The following is a 22,244-nucleotide window of genomic DNA, read 5'->3' on the forward strand; positions in this document are numbered from 1 at the left end:
CTGGCCTTTTAAAATGTGGATAATAATTCAGCCATGCAAGTGGATTTGCTTTGAGACACCCAGTTGGTATTTTGGAATTATGAGGCAGCGTTAACTCCTAAATAATTATTTGAAAAAAGTTTCCATTGGTGTAGAAAATAGAAATTGTCTCACAAAGCAAAATTTCAGCAACACTGAAGCTGATAGAGATTAGGTTGTTTTAAGAATGGTGAGGCAGCATCCAAAGCATCCTTCTGGCCTCATGGGGTGAAGAGAAGGGCTGTTAAGATGCCTGGCCTAAGAGTCCTTTTTCAAGCCCAGGTACCAGTTTGTCAGCAAGAGCACAGGAGTGAGAGAGTATCAGAAGGGTCTCCTCTGGTGCACAGAACTCAGTCCAGGCAAGGATGCAAACATTCCGGGAGGACACGGTTAGAACACAGCAGTGAGCATCATCCTGAGACGTAGTCCTTCTGACTCATTTGAAATTTGCTTTAAATGTTGTCTCTCCCCTAAACATTAGATTTTTATCATAAGTACCAAAAAAATCTTTCACAACTTCGCCTAACTAGCTTGACTCTAAGAGTTTGAATTATAGGGAGTCCAGATAGTTCATTTCTTAATTGTGTCAACACGGAAGCTTCTCCTAGTCATGTATGTAAAAGGAAGGTGGTCATTCAGTGGCCAACATGCACCTCACTTTCTCCTTCTGGGTCAGGCTGCTTGTGATCCTATCGCTGTTGCCTTGTGACCAGTCTATGCTCTCCTCACCCTCTTTCCTTTCTAGATGCATTTTGTTCGTGAACACTAATGCTAAAACTCAGCAGCCTTTAGTCAGACATAACCCCCTAACAGAACCGGACTTAACATTTCCAAGTGTTTAAAAGTGTCGACAGCAGTCTAAGGTTCTGTTGTAGGGTCTGGCTATGGTGCGACCGTGACCAGTTAGCAATGCAGTGGAAGATTCTGGTCAGTGGGTAATGTGATTGTTTCCAAAGAATTTTTAAAGTGATGGTTTAGGTTTAGAAACAAGTAAGTGTCATCAAACATACCTGGTGTGACCCTCAGAACTGTTCCTTTTCCAAATGTCAGCTTACTGTTGCTTCCAGTGGACACACAATGACACATGACTCTACAAAAACTCAGTTGTCCAAACTTCCCTTGAAGCCCCAGTGTTTGCTTGTTGGTCTAGAAAGCTCCCAGATAAAGCCAGCCTTGTATAATGAGGAGCAGTGGACTACCCTTTTCCTCATAGTTTTGGTCACTTTTCTGGGAACGTGTTAGCATCCATCCCCTACTGCTTGCCTGTCCAGCAACACAGAGGCCCAGACTCCTTCTCTTCCCTCTCTCCCATTTTATGAGAGAAAAAATAGAAACCCAAAGAGTCGGTTGACTTTCCTTTAGTTTCATGGAAAATCCCACCAGCTGCAGCTTTCACAATCATGTGCACAGTAGCCCCACTCCTGGTGCAGTGGTCCAGTGTCGTTCTCATCATATTATCAGGTAAAGGGCGTGTAGGGTCAAGGGCAGTGTCCTGCATGTGGCAGGAATACACCAGAAATTGTTTGGACTGGAATCAGCTAACAAGCTGCCGTGGTATGGACTTGGGTTATAAAACAGAACAGAAAATTTGCATATCAGGGTCCAGAGAGAAACTTGGAATACTAGAAATGAAAACTTACACAAGCTTACTGTCAGCTTTGTCCCTTTCCCAAAGACGAGCTTCTGAGATCCTCCTTGGTTCCCACAGCCACACACTGCTTTACAAATACTCTCTAGACTTTCCTGCCAACTGCCAGGAGCCAGAGCTCTACCAAGTCTCCGGGGGTGCAGGGGACAAAGGCAGAATCATGATGCAATTGTGCAGTTACATGGCTGTTTCTGAGTGGGGCAATGGAACATATTTGATCGCCCTTTTACCTAAGAGATTATTAGATCGCTGCCTTGTTAATTAGGTAAGTAATCAATCCAGCTGGTTGGCAGGTACAGTTAGTTTGAAGGAGCTCAAGGCTCTGGGATCAGAGACTTGAGTTTGACATCAAGGGCAAGTGCTTTAACTTGCTTCACCTCAATTTCCCTATCTGCAAAGTGGGAGAATGGCAACAGCCTGTCAGTGTTGGCTCGGGGGTTAGGAGTTTATGGCTGGGTGACTGGAGTCTGTCTGTCCAGTGCTGGGCCATCTGTGAGACACCCCTCTGGTTCTTACAACTGGGGAGAATGAGGCTCCAGTGACTTTCCAGATATAATCTCAGCTGTAAACACTCATCTCTGGTACCTAAAGGTTATAAACTAAGTCTCAAGTCCTTCCTTCCTTTTTTGTTTATTCAATTTCATTCATTTAACCTTTTTTTCTTTGTCTGGGTCTCACTAGCTAGCCCTGGCTAGTCTGGAACTCACAATCTAGACCAGGTTGGTCTTGAACTTGCAGTGATCCCGTGCTTCTGCCTCCCATGCACTTAGCTTACAGGTTAGACCACTACTCTTGGCCCTTGAGTTCTCTTTCTTACTGCATGGACTTTATGAAATTATTTGCCTCCCAAGCATCCTTACCAACAGGGAAGTCATGTTTAAAATGAGGGTTGCAGCTGCACTGAGCTCAGAGTCACATCAAGAGTCAGCGTGATAACACATAGAAAGCGTGTGGCCGGCAGCTAACAGCCCTCATTGTTATTTTCCTCCACATCAAATGCATTGCACATGACCTTAAAAATAATGACCTGAAGGTTTGGAAATTCCTGTGAGATTGTAGAATTCTAGAGTTGTCTCTTTACTGAAGACCAGCACGGCATGAAGGGCACAGAAGAGCTGCTGGACGGTTTGACGTGGGGTGGGGGTTGTTATGTGATCCTGTGGGAAGTGGGACAAAGCTCTATCCCCTTGCAGGTGGATCAGGTACTTTTCTCTTTTTAAAAAACCTGACTAAACCTGAGTCTTGGCAGACACAGGGCAAGAAGCCGTATGCTCATTAGTCGGCATGAAAAAGATCTCAAATCCCATTTAGAAAGAGGGTTAGATACTCTCATACTTACCTGGATTTACTGCGAGTTTTTCCCCTTCCCAGATATCAACTCAGAGTCACTGTTGCTGGGCACTGCGCTGAAGGGCTTTGCAAAAACCCGTGTCAGCAACCTAATGAGAACGGCTTGGCAGAGCTTCCCAAGGACTAGAAGCTTCCTCCACTGTCCAGGTCTCAAAAGAGGAAGAAGGGACACCATTCTTTTAGTTAAACTGGGGTGCTGCGACTGAGGCAGTGCCCAGAGATACGATTCTTACTTGATGATTCCAGAAGGCTGTGCAAGCCAATTCTGTATCTGTAATCCACGGGTCAAAGCCGTCACAGCGTGCAATCTCACCGAATTTAAGCTCCCCTGCGAGAGTCACCTGCGCAGTGTCAACGAGCAGGTCCGATAGTTACGTCATTGTCTGAAGGCAAGGCCAGTGTTCCACCCAGGCTTCTGTTTTCCGTCTCTGCGGGAAGCTGCTCCTCTCTTCTGTTATCTGGTTCAGTTGCTGTCAATCATGGTCCCTGCCTCAGGTAGCTTTGCCCAACCCCAGCAAACACACAGTGATTTATTCCTTTTTGGAATCAATGCCTAAACTTTGTATAAAGAGTGTGCTGTCTTCCTCCATTCTGGGAGGGTCTGGACTGGTCAGGGTTCAGAGACACTGGGTTCTGCCCTGGACCATGAGATCAGGCTCAGCTGTGTGACTCTGAGCACCCTTCCTTCCTCTCTGAGTTCCACTGTCCTCATTTGCAAAGTTGGGAGGTCATTGAGAACTGATTCTCTAAGCTGGGAGTTTTTCATTTGCTTCTCTGGGTTTAATGTATTAAAAAATGCTGTGTCATTTTTACCTCCGGCTCATCTAATTCACCTCATCTAAACAAAATCAAACGAAAAAGTAAAAAAAAAAAAAAAAAAAAAGGCGAAAAGTAGGTCTCTACTTAGCATACCGGGAAGTGGTGGTTTCCAACCCTGCCATCTGCCTTAGTGTTTGATCTTCTTAGAGTTTGAAGTCAAAATTTTGGAGCCAAATCCTTAGGGAGAGCTATAGTTTCTTAAAGGAATCCAGATAATTCTCCAGTTGCAAATGTAGTTTTTTCTCCTGCTTCTCTGCAGGACATGCTGTCTGTCCTTGAATCTGAGACCCTCTGGGAAGGGAGACTGACCTCCCATTGGATAAGGTGATTCCCCATGCAGCTTGCTCCAGGCCTCCAAGTACCAGGTGCTCTTCCTGAGCGAGGCTGCCGAGGCACCTCTGAGTGAGGCTCGCTGGGCTGACAAGTCATGGAGCACTCCAGAGTTCTTTACAGAGTGCTGGCTCTGTTCCTCAGTGTCTCCAGAGATATCAGGCAGGAGTGGAGGCCAGCATCTTGAATTGTCATTTGGGGTTATCTCTCTTTGACTACTGCAGCCTAAGATGCAGGCCACGGGAGGGAGAGACCAAGCGTGTCAGGATGCTCCAGATTTCTTCTCTGTATTCACAAGGATCAGAGAAACCTTCTGGAAGCCTCACTAAGTTATTTCTCACCTGTGCTGTCCTATAGGTGTCAGGAAGGGTGACTCTTGGTTCTTTACCACTGACCTAGAGCAGAGGAGATCCCGGGGCCATCAAGTATACCAAGTGGGCCAGGTTTCTCTTTCCACTACACAAACGCACAGAGTATTGCCTGCCCTTTCTTGGGTACCAGGAACCCAGTATCAAAAACACTGTTCTTCAGATGGTTTCTCCCTGCGGATTTCAGCTTAGGAAAACATGCGATAGTGGGAGAGAACTCTACCCTACAAAGTAAGAAAACACATGCTAGAGCCAGTCAGAAAGTATCATTGCTGATTACCTGCTGTTGAAGGTTATTGCATGTTTCACATGCTTTTTTCTCAAGTCATGTCACTCAGGGCCACTCTTAAATAAGTCCTGGCTTCATGACGAAAACCGTTCCATCCATATGCCTGAAATACTGATAAAACATTTGTCTCTCTCTTGGTGCTGACAACATCTTCTCAGAAATCAGTTCGGGTGATCCTTAGGAAAACGGTGGGTTCCTAATAAGCATTTGTTAAGTTGAATATGTATTATGAGTATGTATTAAATATTCATATTTTGTTACTGTTCCCTAAGGAACACATCAATCTCTTCTCCAACAATTTTCAGGTGGAAAAAAGTAATTCTGTCAGATATTATTCGCTGAGTTTCATGACTCTTCCAGTCATGGCTTCAGATGCCAGTTCCTATGAATTCTGTACCCACAGAAGCAAGCACCTTTGCAAAAGCTTGCCGCATCAGCGTGGCTCAAAGGCCACGACTTAGCTCTTTTCTCCCCAGAAAGAGACACCCTCTGTTACTCAGAGACACCATCTTCCCTGAGAAGGCACTGCTCTTTTTTCCTTTTCTGGAGATGAAGGAGGGATAAGAGTCCATTTCAGGATGAAGATGATAAATAAGATCTCAAAAATCTTATCACACCAGGCAGATTTTTTTTTCCAAATTGATGGTTTTGCCAAAGGTTGCTTTCAGCACTCTGTTCTCTCCCAGATGCAGTATTAACTGAATTTCAAGTTGGCATCTGGACATCCATGTCCCCAGGCTCCAATGAGTCACATACATTGAACCAAGACATTCTGCTACCCCCAATAAAGAAACACACTTATTTTCCATTCTCCTCCTGCTGGACAATGGGGACTCAAGCAACACACGGGGTGATATCAACTCTTAAGCCTTGGGTCAGCCTCACTGCCCAATATAGTGGTGAGCTGAACAAGAGACCTGGAAGAGATTGCCTTTCCCAGTGTGCTCGCTGGAAGGATAGAGACAAGTTTGCTCCAGGTCCTGTAGGTAGGTTTGAGTCATGGCTAGGACTAGAACTCAGGGCATCTGAGTTCCAGCATTACCTTCTGCATCTCTCTGCGTGTGTCACAAGAGAGTAGGACTTTCTCCGGGCAATCTCTCCCTACAGGAGCTACTGGCTGGCAGGGAATGATTCTCCCTCTTAAATAGTGGGTATGGCACCATGAAGAACGACTTGGCAAATGAGAGGTAGAACTTCTTCATTTATCTCTAAGGAATCAGACGATAACAATTGATAGCAAGGGAAATGGTCTGTGGGATACCCAGGGAAGCCAAGGAAAAGACAGAGATCAGAAAATTTGCCCTTTACCAAAAGGACAATCCAGCAGGGAGTTGGCTTTGATGAGTGTCTCTTCAGGACTCGTTATGCGGAATGACGCTGCATGCGTGGACGGCAAATATGAAACAGTGAGGTCCTGCCTCCTCTCCTCGCTCCCACAGTGGGGCTATGGAGAGAAGAGTGCTCTTCCCTCTGGGTGTAGATGTGACCAAAGCATCCTTCTTACCAGTGTGCTCCAGGGAGCCACTACCAATTGTCAGCTCTTGGTAGTTGAGATGCAGCCTGGTGGCTCTTGCTGGTCAAGAGAACAGCTGTGGATCCCACAGATTGCAGTTGAGAAATCTGACTGCTGGGAGTCAGACACAGTTCTATCATAAAGATAACAAAGACCTGGTAGGATGAAGACTGTCCTTCCCACAGGCTGCTCCAGAAGTGGCATCCAGGACATCATCTTTAGAGCGTTTTCCCAAAATCCAGCATTATAGAGGGTAATGCGGGGTGTGTGGGTGGGTGGGATCACGGTTGGGTTCTTTATGCTTATTCTTGCCCAAATCTGAAAGGTCTTTCCCTAAACCAGGAGCTTGGGGATGTGTTGGCCCTTGCCTTTCTTTGGAGCACTTCCTGGTATTCATCAGGCCAGGTTGTCCCTGGGCATCTTGGAATGGAAGGTGCCACAGGAGGACAGTGGTGCCAAAGCTCTTTCTCTGGACACTTGTTCCATAGCCACACATTCCCGATGCCTCTAAGGCTTCCCTTCCAGCACGGATTTGTAGTATCCACAGTATATCTAGTGTTCACATCCATCCAGACAAGCCTTCCTGTTCTTGACTGTGGCTTAGGCATTTTGAAAGCAAAAATATCTACTTCTCTGGGTCTCTTAGAGTAATATCTCATTTCCTTGAAGCCAGTCCTCTTTTAGTGACTGGCGAAGAATGGGCCCATAGGACCAATACAGAAGCAGCTGTCAGTCTCAGAGATGAACGGGGGATAGAAATAGAAGAGCAGCTTTGAGATCAGATGTGCAAAGAGGGTGTTTTCCCTCTGACTAATTTTCTGCTGAGCTCCAGATGGACCTGTTTACGGAGATGGGTTGGTTAGAGCAGCAGAGGGCGCTGCAAGGTCAGAAACAAAGCCACCCCAAACAAAACCTCTCCCCTATTTTATTAATTAAATTCGTTCTTTGGCAATTTCATATGCGTCTATAATGCTTTTTAGTTCCCTTCACCTCACCTTCTGTATCTTTCCTCTCCTCCAGCCATTCCCCTTCTGCCTTATAGATCCCTTCCCATGAGCAGGCCACTGTGGCAGCTGAGTTCCTGATTCCAGCAGCCGGGTCACATGCAGGAGACAGAATTCAGCAGCCCTCTCTCTGTCTTCTGGTTCATACATTCTTTCCAACTTTCTTTTAGTAACAGGAGTTATCAAGACTCAGACTGAAGGATAAAGGAGGTTTTGTTTACCCCTCTTGAGAGGTGATTTCAAGCTATGAAAGCCATCCTGCTTTTTAGGTGGTAGGTGATGCCCGCAAACTCCTAGTTCCCTGCGAGCTGCTCAGGCTGCAGGTAGCAATGTATCAGGGAGAAAGCTATTGCTCTGAGGGCAATTAGTCAGTAGGGGGCTACCACATCCGGGTAGAACTTGGGGCTCACTCAGTTATACAAAAGTTGCAGCCTTTCGAAGACCCAAGAGCAGTGGGCATGAAGACTTATTTCTCATGCTCCCCAGATTCTTTGGATTTGGGAGAGAGCACAGCGGGCTCAGGTTTCAGCGGAGCACAGTGCTCTGTGACAGCATGTTTGCAGCACTGAGAGCATAAAGATAAGAAATCCTGGGCCAGGGAGATAACAGCAAGTGAAGGACCCTGCTCCCAAGCTTGTTGGCCAGAGTTGCACCCCCAGATCCCCAAGGTAGAAGGAGAGAACAGAGTTCCAGATATTAGTAAATTTTAGCTGTCAATGATTTGAAATAAATATTGACTGCTCTCTTGTGTTTGTGTTTGTGCAGCTGCTGAAGTCTTTCCTCTTCTCTTTCTCCTCTTCCTCCTCCTTCTTTCTCTCTTTCTTCCCCACCCCGGAGATGGAAACCAGAGCCTCAGGATGCTAGGCAGGCACCTCACACTGAGCCTCTCTGGTGAGCTTTTCAGGGGAGCAGCCTTCTTCTACTGCACATCTACTTATTGAAAGACAAGCTTTTCATCAGGGAAAAGATGAATGCTGTCGTTAGTCTTGTGGAGCTCATGTGTGTGTGTGTGTGTGTGTTGATACTGAAGAAAGAAGTGGATATATATATATATATATACATATATATATATATATATGTGTAACAAATCCTTGTGGTTTCAGATAGCAATCTGAGGGAACATTCCAATAGAGTTGTAATCCAGTAATCCAGGGTGGCAATAAGTTAGGAACCAAGTGGAGTGGCCAGGGACATCTCACTGGAATGAAGTTCATGAAGGACTAGGACCAGAGTTTTAGACAGCTGGAACTAGCTGGGACAGGGAAGTCGACGGAGGACTACAAGAAAGGCTATAACAGCTGAAGAAGACCGAGAAAGCAAGGAATACATGTGAGTACAGCTGGAAAAGAGGCAAGGGCCAGAGCTTTGTAGGAGCTCAGAGACATAGGCAAAGAGTTAGCGTTCTAAAGACCTGGAAAATGGATGGGCTCAGGACAAGAGCAGAAGCAAGGGGACCAGTTAGGACTCTTTGCAGTGGCCCTTGTAAGAGATGATGTTTGCATGAAGGGGCAGAGGGGAGAAGGGGAAGGAGACGGGCTGGTGATTCCAAGTGCTAACAGGTCTTGCTGATGAAGCAGATGTAGGAAAAAGGGAGGGAAGGGCCTTTGCAGACACTCATGGGGTTGAGGAGCGAATTAGTGTTTCTGATTCCAGAGCAGTGCTTCCTAAATACTGTGTTATGGCTTACACGGAAAGCAGTATTGTTGGGGTTCATGACTGGGAGGGGATGGCACAGGGTCTCCAGACACCCCAGGCATACAGGGCTTCACAGAACAGTACCTTAGTAAGCTTCATTGCATTTTACCTACCAGGAAGCTCTCTCTGGGACAGTAATTTTACTGCTGTAGCCAAGTGTAGGCTGTGGACAGTCCCACGAGACAGGAAGATACACAGCGCAATGCAGTAACCACTGTCAGGATCAGCAAGCACCCCCTCAAGCACCAGAAACCAAAGACTTGTAGGGTCCAAGGCTGGAAAAGGTGTTAGAAATAATCTTGTTCACCCATTTTTGCACCTTTATACAGAGGGGTGACGGACTTGCGCGTTGATTTTACAAATTGCCTACTACACAGGGTCTTATCCATTTGTTCTGTTTATTGAGCTCTACGAGGTGAATGACAGAGGTCAAGTGCCCTGAGACAGGGCTGCCTGAAGTGTGATTCATGGACTGGCGCCAGCCTATGATCAGAGACCCTCGGAATGGAGAGCCAGCTACTTTATGAATTGAGTATGCCAAAGCATGCCATCGCGGGGATGGCAGTTTCCTTCCCTTTATCCCACTTTCTCAACCTCCCTCTGCCTTCCCTCCACCCCTCCTCACATTTATTTTTAAAGCAACTCATTTTCACTGTCAGAAGTCTCAGTCCTAGATGGTTGGTGACCAACATTTCTATAAACCGCAGCAGTCCCTCGTGGAGGCGCTTACCTCACAGTTTCAGCTGACCCAGTCACATGACAGTCACGTGAGTGGCTGCCTGCCTCCCTTAATTTCCGGTCTATCTCCGGCCTGTCCAGAGCCCTGTGAAGACTAAAGAGCTCCCAGCAGCCTCCTCCATGGACTGCCTCCTGCACTGACCTAAAGGATGATTCTTGGCTTGACTCTCAGCCTTTTGTTCACCTGTAAGAGGCACATTTCTTTTGCCTGTACCCCTCTCCCTTTCTCTGACCTTTGGAGGCTCGGTCCCTTGTTCCTGCATGCTTAGCTTCTGTCTAGTCATTCTCTGCCTGTGACATTCATTCCTGTTCTCTACTGAGTTCCTCTGAGCTGGTCAGTGTCTGGGAACTCAGAAGCTACTCGTCTCATTTCCTCTTCACAGACAAGGATGCGCTATGTATCACGCTGACCCAGAGCTCACCTGACAAGACAGTCGCAAGTGGCAGTGAAGTAACATTGCTTTGCACTTATGATGGGAATTTTCCAAATCCAGATTTATTTTGGTATCGCAGAAGGCAAGATCTGTCCTTTCAGTTCATCCTTTACAGGGACGATACAAGATCCCATGATGCAGACTTTGTTCAAGGTCGATTTTCTGTAAGACACAGCAGGGTCTACAGAACCTTCCACCTGGTGATCTCTCCAGTGAGGCTCGAGGACAGTGGCACTTACTATTGTGCTTCAGACACCACGGTGATGCAGGTGCCCAGGAAGCCTGTACCTAAACCCCTGGAGCACAGTTGAGGAGTGGCCCGCTTCCGCAGGAAGTCACATCTCAGGTTGTCAGGCATCCTTCTCAGTCGTCTGTATCCCAGTCTAGCCTTTAGTGGTGCCCCAAGTGATTGCTAATAAAAGGCCTGGGCACAGCCGGGGAAGACTCTGGCTTCCAAGGAGCAGAGCATCTCCCTTCTGGCTCACTGGGCCTTTGTCACCTGCGTCTCCTGTGATTGGCTTTGGAGAACTACAACTTGAGGAAATACCTTTTCTCTGTCCTTGAGCCTGTGCTGTTTGCTGTGAGGGTATCAGGGTGGTGCAGGTGTCAGGCCAGGGACATCACCATCACTGTATCTCCACCATCGCTTACTCGTTGCAGTGTATTAATTAGTAAGCGTTCATCTGAGACTCCAAGTGGATTATTAAATCCACTCCTATCTTACCTTCATTCTGTATCTTGCTGTGGTTAGTCGTGTTATTCTTCCTGAGTGTGCTCTGAAACCCCCATTTTATTTATTTTGTTTGGACAACGTTTCTCTCTCTTCATTGAAGAATATGCCTGGCTAGTTGTCTAAGAACTGAACACATTTTCTAAGGTGCCGAGTGTGGAGCTCAATGGTATCCTGAGACAAGACCATTTCCTCTAGGAATAACTGGTGTGTGATGTTGAAACAGATGCCCCTTCAGTTTCTGAGACATGCTGTCACCTCTCTCTATTAACGTCTGCATCTTAAATACACCACCAGTTATTAGATACAGCCCTAGGGATGGAAGAGCCCAGAAGTAGGAAATAGTCTCCCAGTCTCCCAGCTGGCTCCTGATAGCCAGGGATGCCATGCTGTACTTCTAGAACTCTGTTGCAGCCAGACCCAGGAGGCCTTATCAAAATGAATTCGGGCAGGAATTTGCACACACTTTAGACATAGTAAGTGAAACGTAGCCAGTATGTGGAGCAACCGAGAGGATGAGGTGAGCAAACCACAGGTCACAGTCCATCCCAAGGCAGCATCTTTCCTGGATCCTGCCTTCAATCGTCTCTCTCTCACACACACACACAAACACAAACTCACTCACACACACACACACGCACACACACTTGAGAGCAGAGGGAGAACAATTTCTGGGAGGGAGAGGACCAGTGGGAGGGGTTAGGAACGTGAGAGAGTAATGCGGGTGGTGGTGGATCTGAACACGAAGATAATGATATCCCTGTAGGAAAATCTTATAATCAAATTTGTTATTTGTTTGCTAACTAAAATATCGATTTAAAACTTTTGGAGGTTCATTTTGGTGGAAGAAATTTATAATCTTGTGATGAGCTAGGATATTTTTCCTGGCTGCTGGGTCAGAGTTGTCTCATTTGTTGCTGACAAGAGGAGGTCCTGAAGCTCAATGTAGTGACATTTAGATTGACACATGGTCCTCATTTCGGTGATGCAGTGAGCTCCTGGGACAGTAACTTTGGGCTGACAGTCTTGAGACCTTGGTTCCATTCCTAGCAGTATATCTGCGTAACTGAATGACTTTTGACAAAGTGCAAACTGTTTTGTTCCATTTGAAAAATGAGGATGCGATCTTTTCTAACAACTTCAGGATAGCATTCTGATGTCACAGCCAGGAGCAGAAGTGAGTGTTTTGGGGCTAGGCGGTCTTCATACGTACCAGGTGACGTGTGGAATGCTGTCATTGCTGTTCCCTGGTTAGACCTGACTTATCCTCCTAGATTTTCCTGAACCCAGGGCCTCCCAGAATTGTTACCTCCTTTGGCTTGGAGTCTGTGGCTGATGGTGGCAGGGGAATTGCCAGGAGTAATTGCTCATGTCACACCATGGTCCCTGCTTTATAATTCTTGTAGTAGCTGAGGAAACCACAGGCTCCTACCTTAGTGATACCAATAAAGCTGCGGCCTTGCCGGGCTGGGCTGAACAGAGCTGCACGCCACACTGAAGGTGCTGCTGTGCTAGCAGAGCAGGAAACCAGGGCCTAGTCCTCCAGACAGGCCCCTCAGGCCTGGGTCAGGAAGCTGTGGTGTGACTGACATACCCACTCTGGCTTCCAGCAGACTAATAGCTCAATAGAGCTGAGTGCCTTCTTCCCAGGCAGCCCACAGTGAGTGACTGCAGAGGTGCAGCAGAGACGGCAGGAAAGCACCAACATCAAAGACCAAGGCGAAAGGATCTGTGCCCAGTGATGTCAAAGCCCAGGGCACAGACTGGCCAGAAAAAGACAATAAAGTTGCTGCCTTCACAGGGAAAAAGAGAGAGGTCACATTCTTGTCCCTGCTTCCAAAACTGCTGCCCAGTGAGTGGTTGGCAGGCCGGGCACAGGTCGCAATTCCTACCGTCAGTACTGCGCCTGGGACTCAGCCAGTTTGTGCACGTGAAGTCAGTTCCCAGAAAGAGGTATCCTCCCTCTCTGTATTTTACTTTCATCTTTGGTAATAGAGTGGAGAATGATTATATGTGATTGTAGAAGCTTTATTGCCTGCTTGGAGAGCCTTCAGGAGCCAAAGATGAGCATAAAGTATTAGGAGAAACAGAAAGTGCTGAAGTCGCTGGCGCCCTAGTGCTGCTGGGAAAACTCTCCTGCATGGCGTGGGAGCAAAGACAGAGAGTGGGCCATACTGACCTCAGGGGAGGGAGGAGGGCGCTGGCTAGGAGTGGGTTGAGTGCAGCTTTCCATGTTTAGCTAACACGACACGTGTTCTCTCTCCCAAGACCATTTTCCTCCCGGGTAATTAAGCCGGTGATTTACGGCTCCCCACTTTCTAGTTCCGGGTAAACAAAGAAGAAGGGAAACCGTTTTCAAAGTATAACAGTTATAGGGGTAAAAGAAAACAAGTCTATATTTTCATAGCTTTCTATGCTTTTATAAAGCAGCCTGTAAAGCCAGGCCCACAAACCCCACTCCCCAGGGTTTTTGCTTTTCTACTGGACTGGAGGATTAGCTAGGCTTGCTGCTGTCACAGAAAAGCTGGTTTTCCTAGCAGCCCTTTAGATGCAGTGGTGACGGGTCAGTTCGAAGCACTAAGGAGCTGGAAGCCTTGGGTATAGCATCTTTGTAAGCTTTTGGTTTCTTTTAGGAATCATAGTCTCCTCATGCCAGCCAGCCTGCAAGTCAAGGAAAGTCGTTATAGAATTATAGACCCTGAGCTCTGGAAGGGGTTGCAGGGGTGATGTCATTTTGGGATGGTGGGTACCCCCTATGCTGCACCACTACAGACATCACTAATCAATTGTGGAACGTGGCAGAGGTTCTGCTCGTCATTATAGTAATCAAACCCATTGGCTTTCTTGTAACCATTCTTAAACCCAGGCCCAGAGAGGGTAAGCAACCTGGCCATGGAATCAGGGACCTAGTCACAAGGCCAGGACTAAAACTTGGTTTTCTGATGCCTAGGGCAACATTCTTTATACTGCTGTGCTGCCTGTGGTCTCCGGACTGCGAGTTCAGTAGCAGGTGGGGCTAGATACCCCTTTGGGAATTATTGGCTGTACTTAGAGATCAATCCAACCCTCAAAATTTTGGGTCATTCCTTGAACAGAAATTGATAAACATTTGGAAACACTGGGAAAAATAAGGGGAGGAGTATTTTATTTTGTTTATGTGCATGGGTGTTTCACTCGCACGTGTGTCTGTGAACCATGCATGTGTAGTGCTTGTGGTAGCTAGAAGAGGGTATCAGATACCTGGAACTTGACTTACACATGATTGTGAGTTGTCATGTGGGTGCTGGGAATTGAACTCTTGTTCTCTGGAAGAGCAGTCAGTGCTCTTAGTCACGGAGCCATCTCTCCAGCCCCAGGAAAGATGAGTTTCATAGGCAAGTCTAGTGTGGTCTCTCTCTCTCTCTCTCCTTCCATCCCTCTCTCCCTACCTTCTCCTTTCTTTTGAAACAAGGCCTTGCTACATAACCCTGGCCAGCTTGATGCTATATATCAAGGCTGGTCTTGAATTCACATCAATCCTATTGCCTTAGCTTCCCAAGTGCTAAAATTATGGGACAGAGTCAGAATCACCACACTTTCCTTGTTTGTTACCATTTCCAAACATCCTTCCCAATTTATAGCATAATTGGGGTGGAGTTGTGAATAGGAAGTGAGCAATTCTTACCTTAAAAGAAGAGTACCTTGGCAGTAAAGAGAAAGTTGATGGCGACACTCTTGACAAACAGCATCCGTAGCCCCAGCACTACGAGGGACATCATGTTTACATTCTTGCTGTGAACTATGATGGAATAAAAGTAAAACAGCGGCTTCAGGAGGGGCCAGATTTCTCTCTACAGTGCCAACAACTGTCACCAGTCTGCTCTAAATGGCCATAGCTCTTCCTGGTCTATACACTCAGCGTGGTGCTAGGCAGCACTCACAATCCTCAGGTTCCTGTGCCCACCCAGACAGGAGGGAAACACCGGCTCACTGCCTGGCCAGCTCTGCTGGGATGGAGTCGGGGAACCAGTGGATTCAGTATGGTTTTTTGTTTTCTTTTGAAGTTTGACGCTTTGAGGTCTCAGGTGACAATGACAGAAATTGTTTTAACCACTTTGTTTGAGCTAACCTTTTGAGCCATGGCAAGTCTCTGAAGTTTGTGTGGCACTTTCCTGTTCTGGTAGTTTTATGTCATCTAGAAAAAACAACAGTGGTCAAGATTAAGTTGGCAAGCAAGAAGCAAAAAGAGGAGACTCTGGGTTGGTAAACTGAGGACAAGAGGGTCATATAGCTGTTTATACAGACAGGATTCCTTCGATTTGGGATTTTTGGCATCATCAAGACAACATCAAGATGCTCTTTAATCTGTAGGCAGAACAAAGATTTTCAATCCTATGATGAGACAACCACCTTTGTGGGGTTTTTGGATTAAAAGGCCAGCTGGACTGGGTCTGAAAAAGCATGGGATAAAACCGGACTCACTGAACATAGTGGACAATGAGGACTGCTGAGAAGTCAAGAACAATGGCACTGGGTTTTGATCCTATTGCACGTACTGGCTCTGCGGGAGCCTAGGCAGTTTGGATGCTCACCTTACTAGACCTGGAAGGAGGTGGGGGGTCCTTGGACTTCCCACAGGGCAGGGAACCCTGACTGCTCTTTGGGCTGATGAGGGAGGGGGACTTGATTGGGGGAGGGGGAGGGAAATGGGAGGCGGTGACGGGGAGGAGGCAGAAAGAAATCTTTAATAAATAAATAAATAAATAAAACAAAAAAAAAAAAGAAAAAAAAAAGAAAATAATACCTTTGGTGCCAGACATTTATATGAAAAAGACAGTGGTTGGTGAAGATGAGGGATAAGGAGAGACGCAGAGCAATTCCTTCTTAGCCAGAGATGAGTGCTTTTTTTTTTTTTCTTCAGCATAATGCTAAATCAGAAGTAATCTATGCTGGGCTCACACTGCCTGCTTCTCTTTTCCTCCAGTTTTTCCGTTTTAGCTCCTTTAAGCTAGATACTCACCAGGAGAATTTTCATGTGGTTCAAAGTCTGTCGAGTGCACAGTTCCACTGTTGTGCTGAACCGAACATGTCACTGAATTCGAATCTCCATACCGACCAAGCTTGACAGCACTGTACTTCCCGCTGGGGGAGATGACTATAGCAGGGTCAAATTCCGCTATCTTCTTGGATGACTTGAGACTTATATTCACGTCCTTGGGATAGAAGTCCTTCACCAGACAGGCAACATTCGTTCCATTTTTCATGATGAAAACAGATGGTTTGGTAAGAGGCTGAGTTTCTGAAAATATAATCAACTGAGATGATAACTTACAGCCTTAGCAGAATTAAACTGGTGTTTGCTAGAATCTAGAACACTCTATACCTTGTTAGTGGTATCCCTGATAGCCTTTCATAGACGTATGGACCAGGTGAGAGGAAAGAAGGGACAGTTAGTTTGGCTTCTAATAAGGAGCTGAAAGGAGATAGGACTGGAAGAGAGATGTGGTGTAGCAACTATAAAGAAATTTCTAGAACTGAGGATCTAATATGAGGCCCTGGGTGTGATCCCTGCCACTGCATAAACCCACCATAGTGCTATATACCACTGATTCCAGCAGGAAGGTGGAAACAGGAGGATTAGGAGTTCTAGGTTACCCTTGAGTAGCAGCGCAGTCTCGGCTATATGATACCCTGTATCAAACTAAACCAAACCCCAACCCCAACCCAAAGAAGGCTGGAGAGCTCATTTGGTGAAGTGTTTGCTCTGCAAGCATGAGGGCCTGAGTTTGATTTCTAGAGCCCACATAAAAATGCCAGCATGGTGGCAAGTGCTTGTCATCTCAGCACTGGGGAGCCAAGACGGGATCTTCAGGGCTTGCTGACCAGCTAGTCCGGCCTCATTGGTGAACTCAAGCCAACAAGAGACTCTGTCTCAAACGAGATAGGTAGTATTTCTGAGGATAATACTCAGTGTTGTCCTTTGGCTTCCCTGTGCTCATGTGTGCGTGCACCTGCACACACATGTCTACCTGTGCACATACAAACAGTTTTTAATAACCAAGCTGGATTTTAGTTATCTATGATTTGTTAGTTAGTTGGACAACTGAGGTCAGGCTGAATGTCTGTCTGGATCAGTTGGTTAATTTTAAATATAGAAGCCCTTGGAGGAGATTATGGAAGGCGCTCATACTTGACATTCTAGCCATAAATAAAGGACATTGAGACTATAATTCGTGATTCTAGAGAAGCTAAATAAGAAGGTGAACCCAAAGAAAAACATATAAGCATCCTCCTGAATAATAACCTTCATTAGGCGATGAAAGAAGACAGAGACAGAGACCAACATTGGAGCACTGGACTGAAGTCTCACGATCCAAAGGAGGAGCAGAAGGAGAGTGAGCACGAGCAAGGAACTCAGGACCGCGAGGGGTGCACCCACACACTGAGCCAATGGGGATGTTCTATCGGGAACTCACCAAGGCCAGCTGGCCGGGGACTGAAAAAGCATGGGACAAAACCGGTCTCGCTGAACATAACGGACAATGAGGACTACTGAGAACTGAAGAACAATGGCAATGGGTTCTTGATCCTATTGCACGTAATGGCTTTGTGGGAGCCCAGGTAGTTTGGATGCTCACCTTAATAGACCTGGATGGAGGTGGGTGGTCCTTGGACCTCCCACAGGGCAGAGAAACCTGCTTGCTCTTTGGGCTGAGGAGGGAGGAAGACTTGATTGGGGGAGGGAGAGGGAATGGGAGGTGGTGGCGGGGAAGAGGCAGAAATCTTTAATAATTAAATAAATTAATTAATAAAGAAAAAGAAGAAAAAAAAGTGCAGACTTCTAGAAAGGTCTGCATAATCAACTCAAACTCAGAGGGTGGCAGTTGGAGTTACTGTGAGGTGTTTTCCCTGTTCTGTAGACTGGAACAGATTGCACTGGAAGAAAAAGCTGGATTTCTCTCCATTTGTTTGGATACCGATTCTTTTCCCAAGGGCCTGCCTACTACACAATTTGAGTGTTTTTGTTTATTTGTTTGTTTGATATAGTCTTTAACTGTATATCAGGCTGATCAAACTCTTAATCCTTTTACCTCACTTAGCCTCCTAAGTGGTGAAACTAAAGGTGTTTGCTACCTCCTTGGAGTCATTTCTTTGGAGACAGGGTCTCATGCATCCCAGACTGGCTTTGAACTTGCTGTATAGTCAGGGATGGTCTTGAACTCATGACTCTTCTGTTTCTGTCTCCTGAATGCTAGGACTGGAGACACACACCATCAGCAAATAACAGCTATCATTCTCAGAAAGTAAATAGAACAAGCTAAACCTAGTTTTTACTTTATTCTAAAGGGGCTGCGAAATGAACGCTGGTCCCAAAAATGAATCCTCATACCTTGCTTTGACCATAACCCAGCATTATTCTAGGTATGCACTTTTTTCTTTCCTTAAAACGGGCAGTTTTGACACTTTGAGAAAGACAGTAATTATTCTCATACCGCCTGATCAAAGTTTCTGCATTGTGATAATTTTGTGTCCACAGAGACTTGGATTCTACATTATCTTTAAATAACCACAACAGCAAGAGCCTTCTTCTTACCTACAATAAGGAGCAGCCACTGACCTGTGAACAGATTTCTAATCCTAAAACTCATTTCTGACTTTCAACAGTAATTTCTCTCATGAACAGAGCTGATACGCCCATGGTATTTGCTAATAAAGAGATGGGGTTGTTGGTATCAAATGAAAACTATGTTGAATTACAATGTATGTTATCTCTTATGGATTATGATCAAGACAGCAGGTCTTTTACTAAACAGAAAATCTTGGTAGTGCATATGCAAGTAGAAAAGAATTGACTTTTCTAGTGCTCTATCCAGAGTCTGGGTTTGAGTTTTAGCCATGGGGTCCATGGTAGTAAAGCTCTGACCAAGTCAGTTGGTCCGGATTGGTTGAGAGGAGTGGTTGTTAATGGGAAGGAAGGTGGCTGCTGATCTTCGCAGTATAATTAGTTTTTTTTTGTTTTTTTTTTTTTTGGTTTTTCGAGACAGAGTTTCTCTGTGGTTTTGGAGCCTGTCCTGGAACTAGCTCTTGTAGACCAGGCTGGTCTGGAACTCACAGAGATCCGCCTGCCTCTGCCTCCCGAGTGCTGGGGGTATAATTAGATGACGGTGGGTCTGGGCAAGCTCAAGAGAACAAGCTGTCCTGAGAAGGCTTCCTCATGTCTACATAATAATTCTTTTTATTTTTTCTTCACCAAGAAGCTCAAATGAAAGATGGGGATCTGGCACTCAGGAAAGGAGACAAGTTTCCAAGATTTTGACTATTTTGGCTTTAGCTCTAGACAAGATTTGCTTTTTTCTTTTTCTCTCTCTCTTTCTTTCTTTCTTTCTTTCTTTCTTTCTTTCTTTCTTTCTTTCTTTCTTGTTTTTTAAAGAGTTTCTTACAATATTCACTCTCAACCCTCGTGAGAAAATCTTTGCTTTTTTTTATTTCCTGTTTTGTTTTCTTACACACTGAAGTCACTGACAGTAAAACTGATAACCTCAGCACTAACGGCTGGAAACCACAAGTCTTCATTACTTGCCTCCTTCCAGGAGCATGGCATTTCTTGTTCATTATCCTGTTTTGGCTTGAAATGTATTGTGGCTGATTTTCAAGGGAGTTAGGAGTTAGAAATTGGTTCAAATTGAAAAAAAAAAATCAAACTAACCAAAGCAAACTCAAACCCATCTTGTCAGTTATTCAAGAGCACGATTCAATTTGAGTAAATTGGACAGTGAAAGATTGCTTGTGTTTTTGCTGTTTGCTGTTTGAGACAGGGTCTCTCTAAGTAGTTAAGGCTAACTTCACACTTAATCCTTTTGCCCAACTGCTTGTGTGGGATTTTAAAATCTAAAAGCATCAAGAGATTATCATCAATTAACATTTGGGATAGGGAGATTATTTCTGAATAGCATGAATATTATAATCTAGCTGGCAAGGTGGATGTCTGGAGATATGCATGCACACACATGCTGAGATTTGAATGTAGTTGTTGGGGTTTCAAATTGGACACAGAGCATTGACTTAGTAAAACATTTTCTCAGGCTCTCTCCCTAAGTTAAGATCCATATGTTTAAAATAATTGAAAGAAAAGTTTATTCAATCAATTCACTGGCCTCTGGTTGGCATGGTAACCAAAGAAAACAACTGTCTGGTTTGAACTGACCCTTTGTATTTAGAGATGTAGAATGTACTCCATGTAGTTGTCGTATGGAACTTAGTCTACTTGGCATTTGATTTAAACAAATATTTGAAGATAACATTTAAAGGAAAGATCTCATTGTTTATCTTTGAGAATAATCTCTTATTATTCCATGAATATGACTGTATTTCAACGCTCTCTTTCAAATGTATTTACTTGGACAATATCATTCTTTTTGTTTTCAGCCGTTCTCTTAAGCCACTCATACAGTGCTAAAATTACATGCGGGCAAACAGCAGAGAGATAAGAGACCGCCCTCTCTACACGCTCTTTATGATCCCATTGGTTCTCTAGGAACTGTGGCATCTATAACACATGCCACTCAGAATTTCACGGTTCTTTGCCAGTCTGGGATTTCACTTAAGCCCTAAGGTTTGCTCTACCTGGTTATTCTCACCGGGTTAACCACCTGTCTCCAAAGCCTTCCTAGCGGAGGGATATTTGTGCTCTGTCAGGAGGCATGCCAACTAGTCAGCTCAGCCGGTGTGTGTAAGAAACAAGCCACATCCTGGGGAGTTTGAGGCCAAGCGCGCCTGTGACTGCCTCCCTTCCCCCCAGTGCTACATTGACTAGTATAATTTCAAAAAGATTCCTCTGTTTTCTAGGTTGACCTGAAGATTTCAGAAATAAATGAGGACTAGAGTTTTAGCGTCTGTATATTAAAAATAAAAGCAGTTCGAGAAGCATGTGAACAGCTCAGTGTCCTCGTGCTGGCCCCCTTCCTTCTGCTCCACTCTGTCTCTGAGATGTAAGCGAATCTACTAATTATAATTTGTAAGATAAACTGGGTGGTAGCTCTACTCTCAGGACTCAAATTATCCACAGAAATAAAGAAAAAGATCAACTTACGGGGCTCCACAAAGAGCTTCGTGCCAGCTCCAAAAAACATCTGCCGGGTGTTCCAGGAGCACATTATAGCCTTGCCTTACAGATAACCAGTCTGGGACTAGCCCTGGGCCTGAGTCTGAACATCTGTGCCGTTCCTCACAGCCTGTGTCTCAGCCTGTAGAGCCCACAGTTCAGAGAATTACAAAGTTGTCCTTGATAGGACAGGGGGCCGAGTACACAGAATGTCCTTCTTTGAGCTACTAGTAGCTGAACGTTTGGGTAGGAAAGTGAGCAGGATGCCTCCATCTCAGAGGTGCCGGCGCTGGGCTGAAGCAGGGCAAGAGAGGGTGACAGACAGCTGATTTCAAGAAGTCAAATTGAGGTCCCATGTTTTTGAGAAGGCTTTCCAAGAAAAGCACAATAGTGGGATACAGAGATAGAATGCTAACTTTCTTACCCTGACTGAAAGGCAAGGACAGGAGGCCTTAGAAACATCATTTTCTCATACTTTGGTTCTTTTCTCTTGAGCCACAGATAGTGTGTCCTGACTTGAGTCCTATTTTTCCTCCATTACTCAGGGAGTTTCATGGTAGTAATGAGTTTGTTTCCCAATTGCTGAGCCTAGAAAAGGGCCAGAGACCTGAAAGCTGAGTAGCAAAGTGGCCGTGTTTGACAGGACCCCTCTAGTGCTGTGTGGTGTGGGTCAGGGAGGTCCTTGTGCTGCTGTCCTTGGTTACTTTTGTCTTATGATTTCTTCTGATTCTGGAGCCAGATGGACGTCTCAGGAATGTAGTAATCGTGTGACTACGTGGATCACACGATCTCTCACCAAACTCAGGAGGCAGAGCTAGAGCCAGGGAAAAGAGACTGCCAGTTCAGGACATTATTCAAAGTTGAAGAAGCTCTCCGACCTGAAGACTTGATTTAAAATTCTTACTTTCCCCACCTGAGCTTCACACATCACATTAAGTTCCACCACTGCCGGCAGAACCCAGAGAAGAAAGTAGGGTATCGCGGGGATGTGTGGTCAGTGGCCCAACAGAGAGTAAGCGTTTAATTTTCAACCTTCTTTCCCCTGCCCAAAGGAGCAGCCTCAGAGATTTGACTCTTAACACAGAAGATAATTCCGAATTTCAAGTAGAAATGGTTTAAAGAGAAATTGAAACACAGTACTTTTTACTCAGATGCAATTTGCCAAACATCAATCAGGCTGCAATCACTATAACATAACTTGGCTTTCCTCCTTCTTTTCGTTGCTCT

General features: G+C 45.5%; 2 gene segments (V, D, J or C); both read right to left on the reverse strand.

Annotated features, from left to right (window-relative positions):
• LOC130885019 (T-cell receptor alpha chain constant-like) overlaps positions 1-22,244 on the reverse strand; it is a 463,384-nt gene that overhangs the window by 64,177 nt on the left and 376,963 nt on the right.
• Positions 13,430-22,244, reverse strand: part of LOC130885018 (T cell receptor delta constant-like) — a 179,394-nt gene continuing 170,579 nt past the window's right edge. Inside the window, 4 exon segments of the C gene segment in view lie at positions 13,430-13,597; positions 14,601-14,714; positions 15,045-15,110; positions 15,936-16,214. Coding sequence covers positions 14,602-14,714; positions 15,045-15,110; positions 15,936-16,214 — 458 coding nt within the window.

Source organism: Chionomys nivalis, chromosome 12 (assembly GCF_950005125.1).
Source record: "Chionomys nivalis chromosome 12, mChiNiv1.1, whole genome shotgun sequence".
Taxonomy (NCBI): domain Eukaryota; kingdom Metazoa; phylum Chordata; class Mammalia; order Rodentia; family Cricetidae; genus Chionomys; species Chionomys nivalis.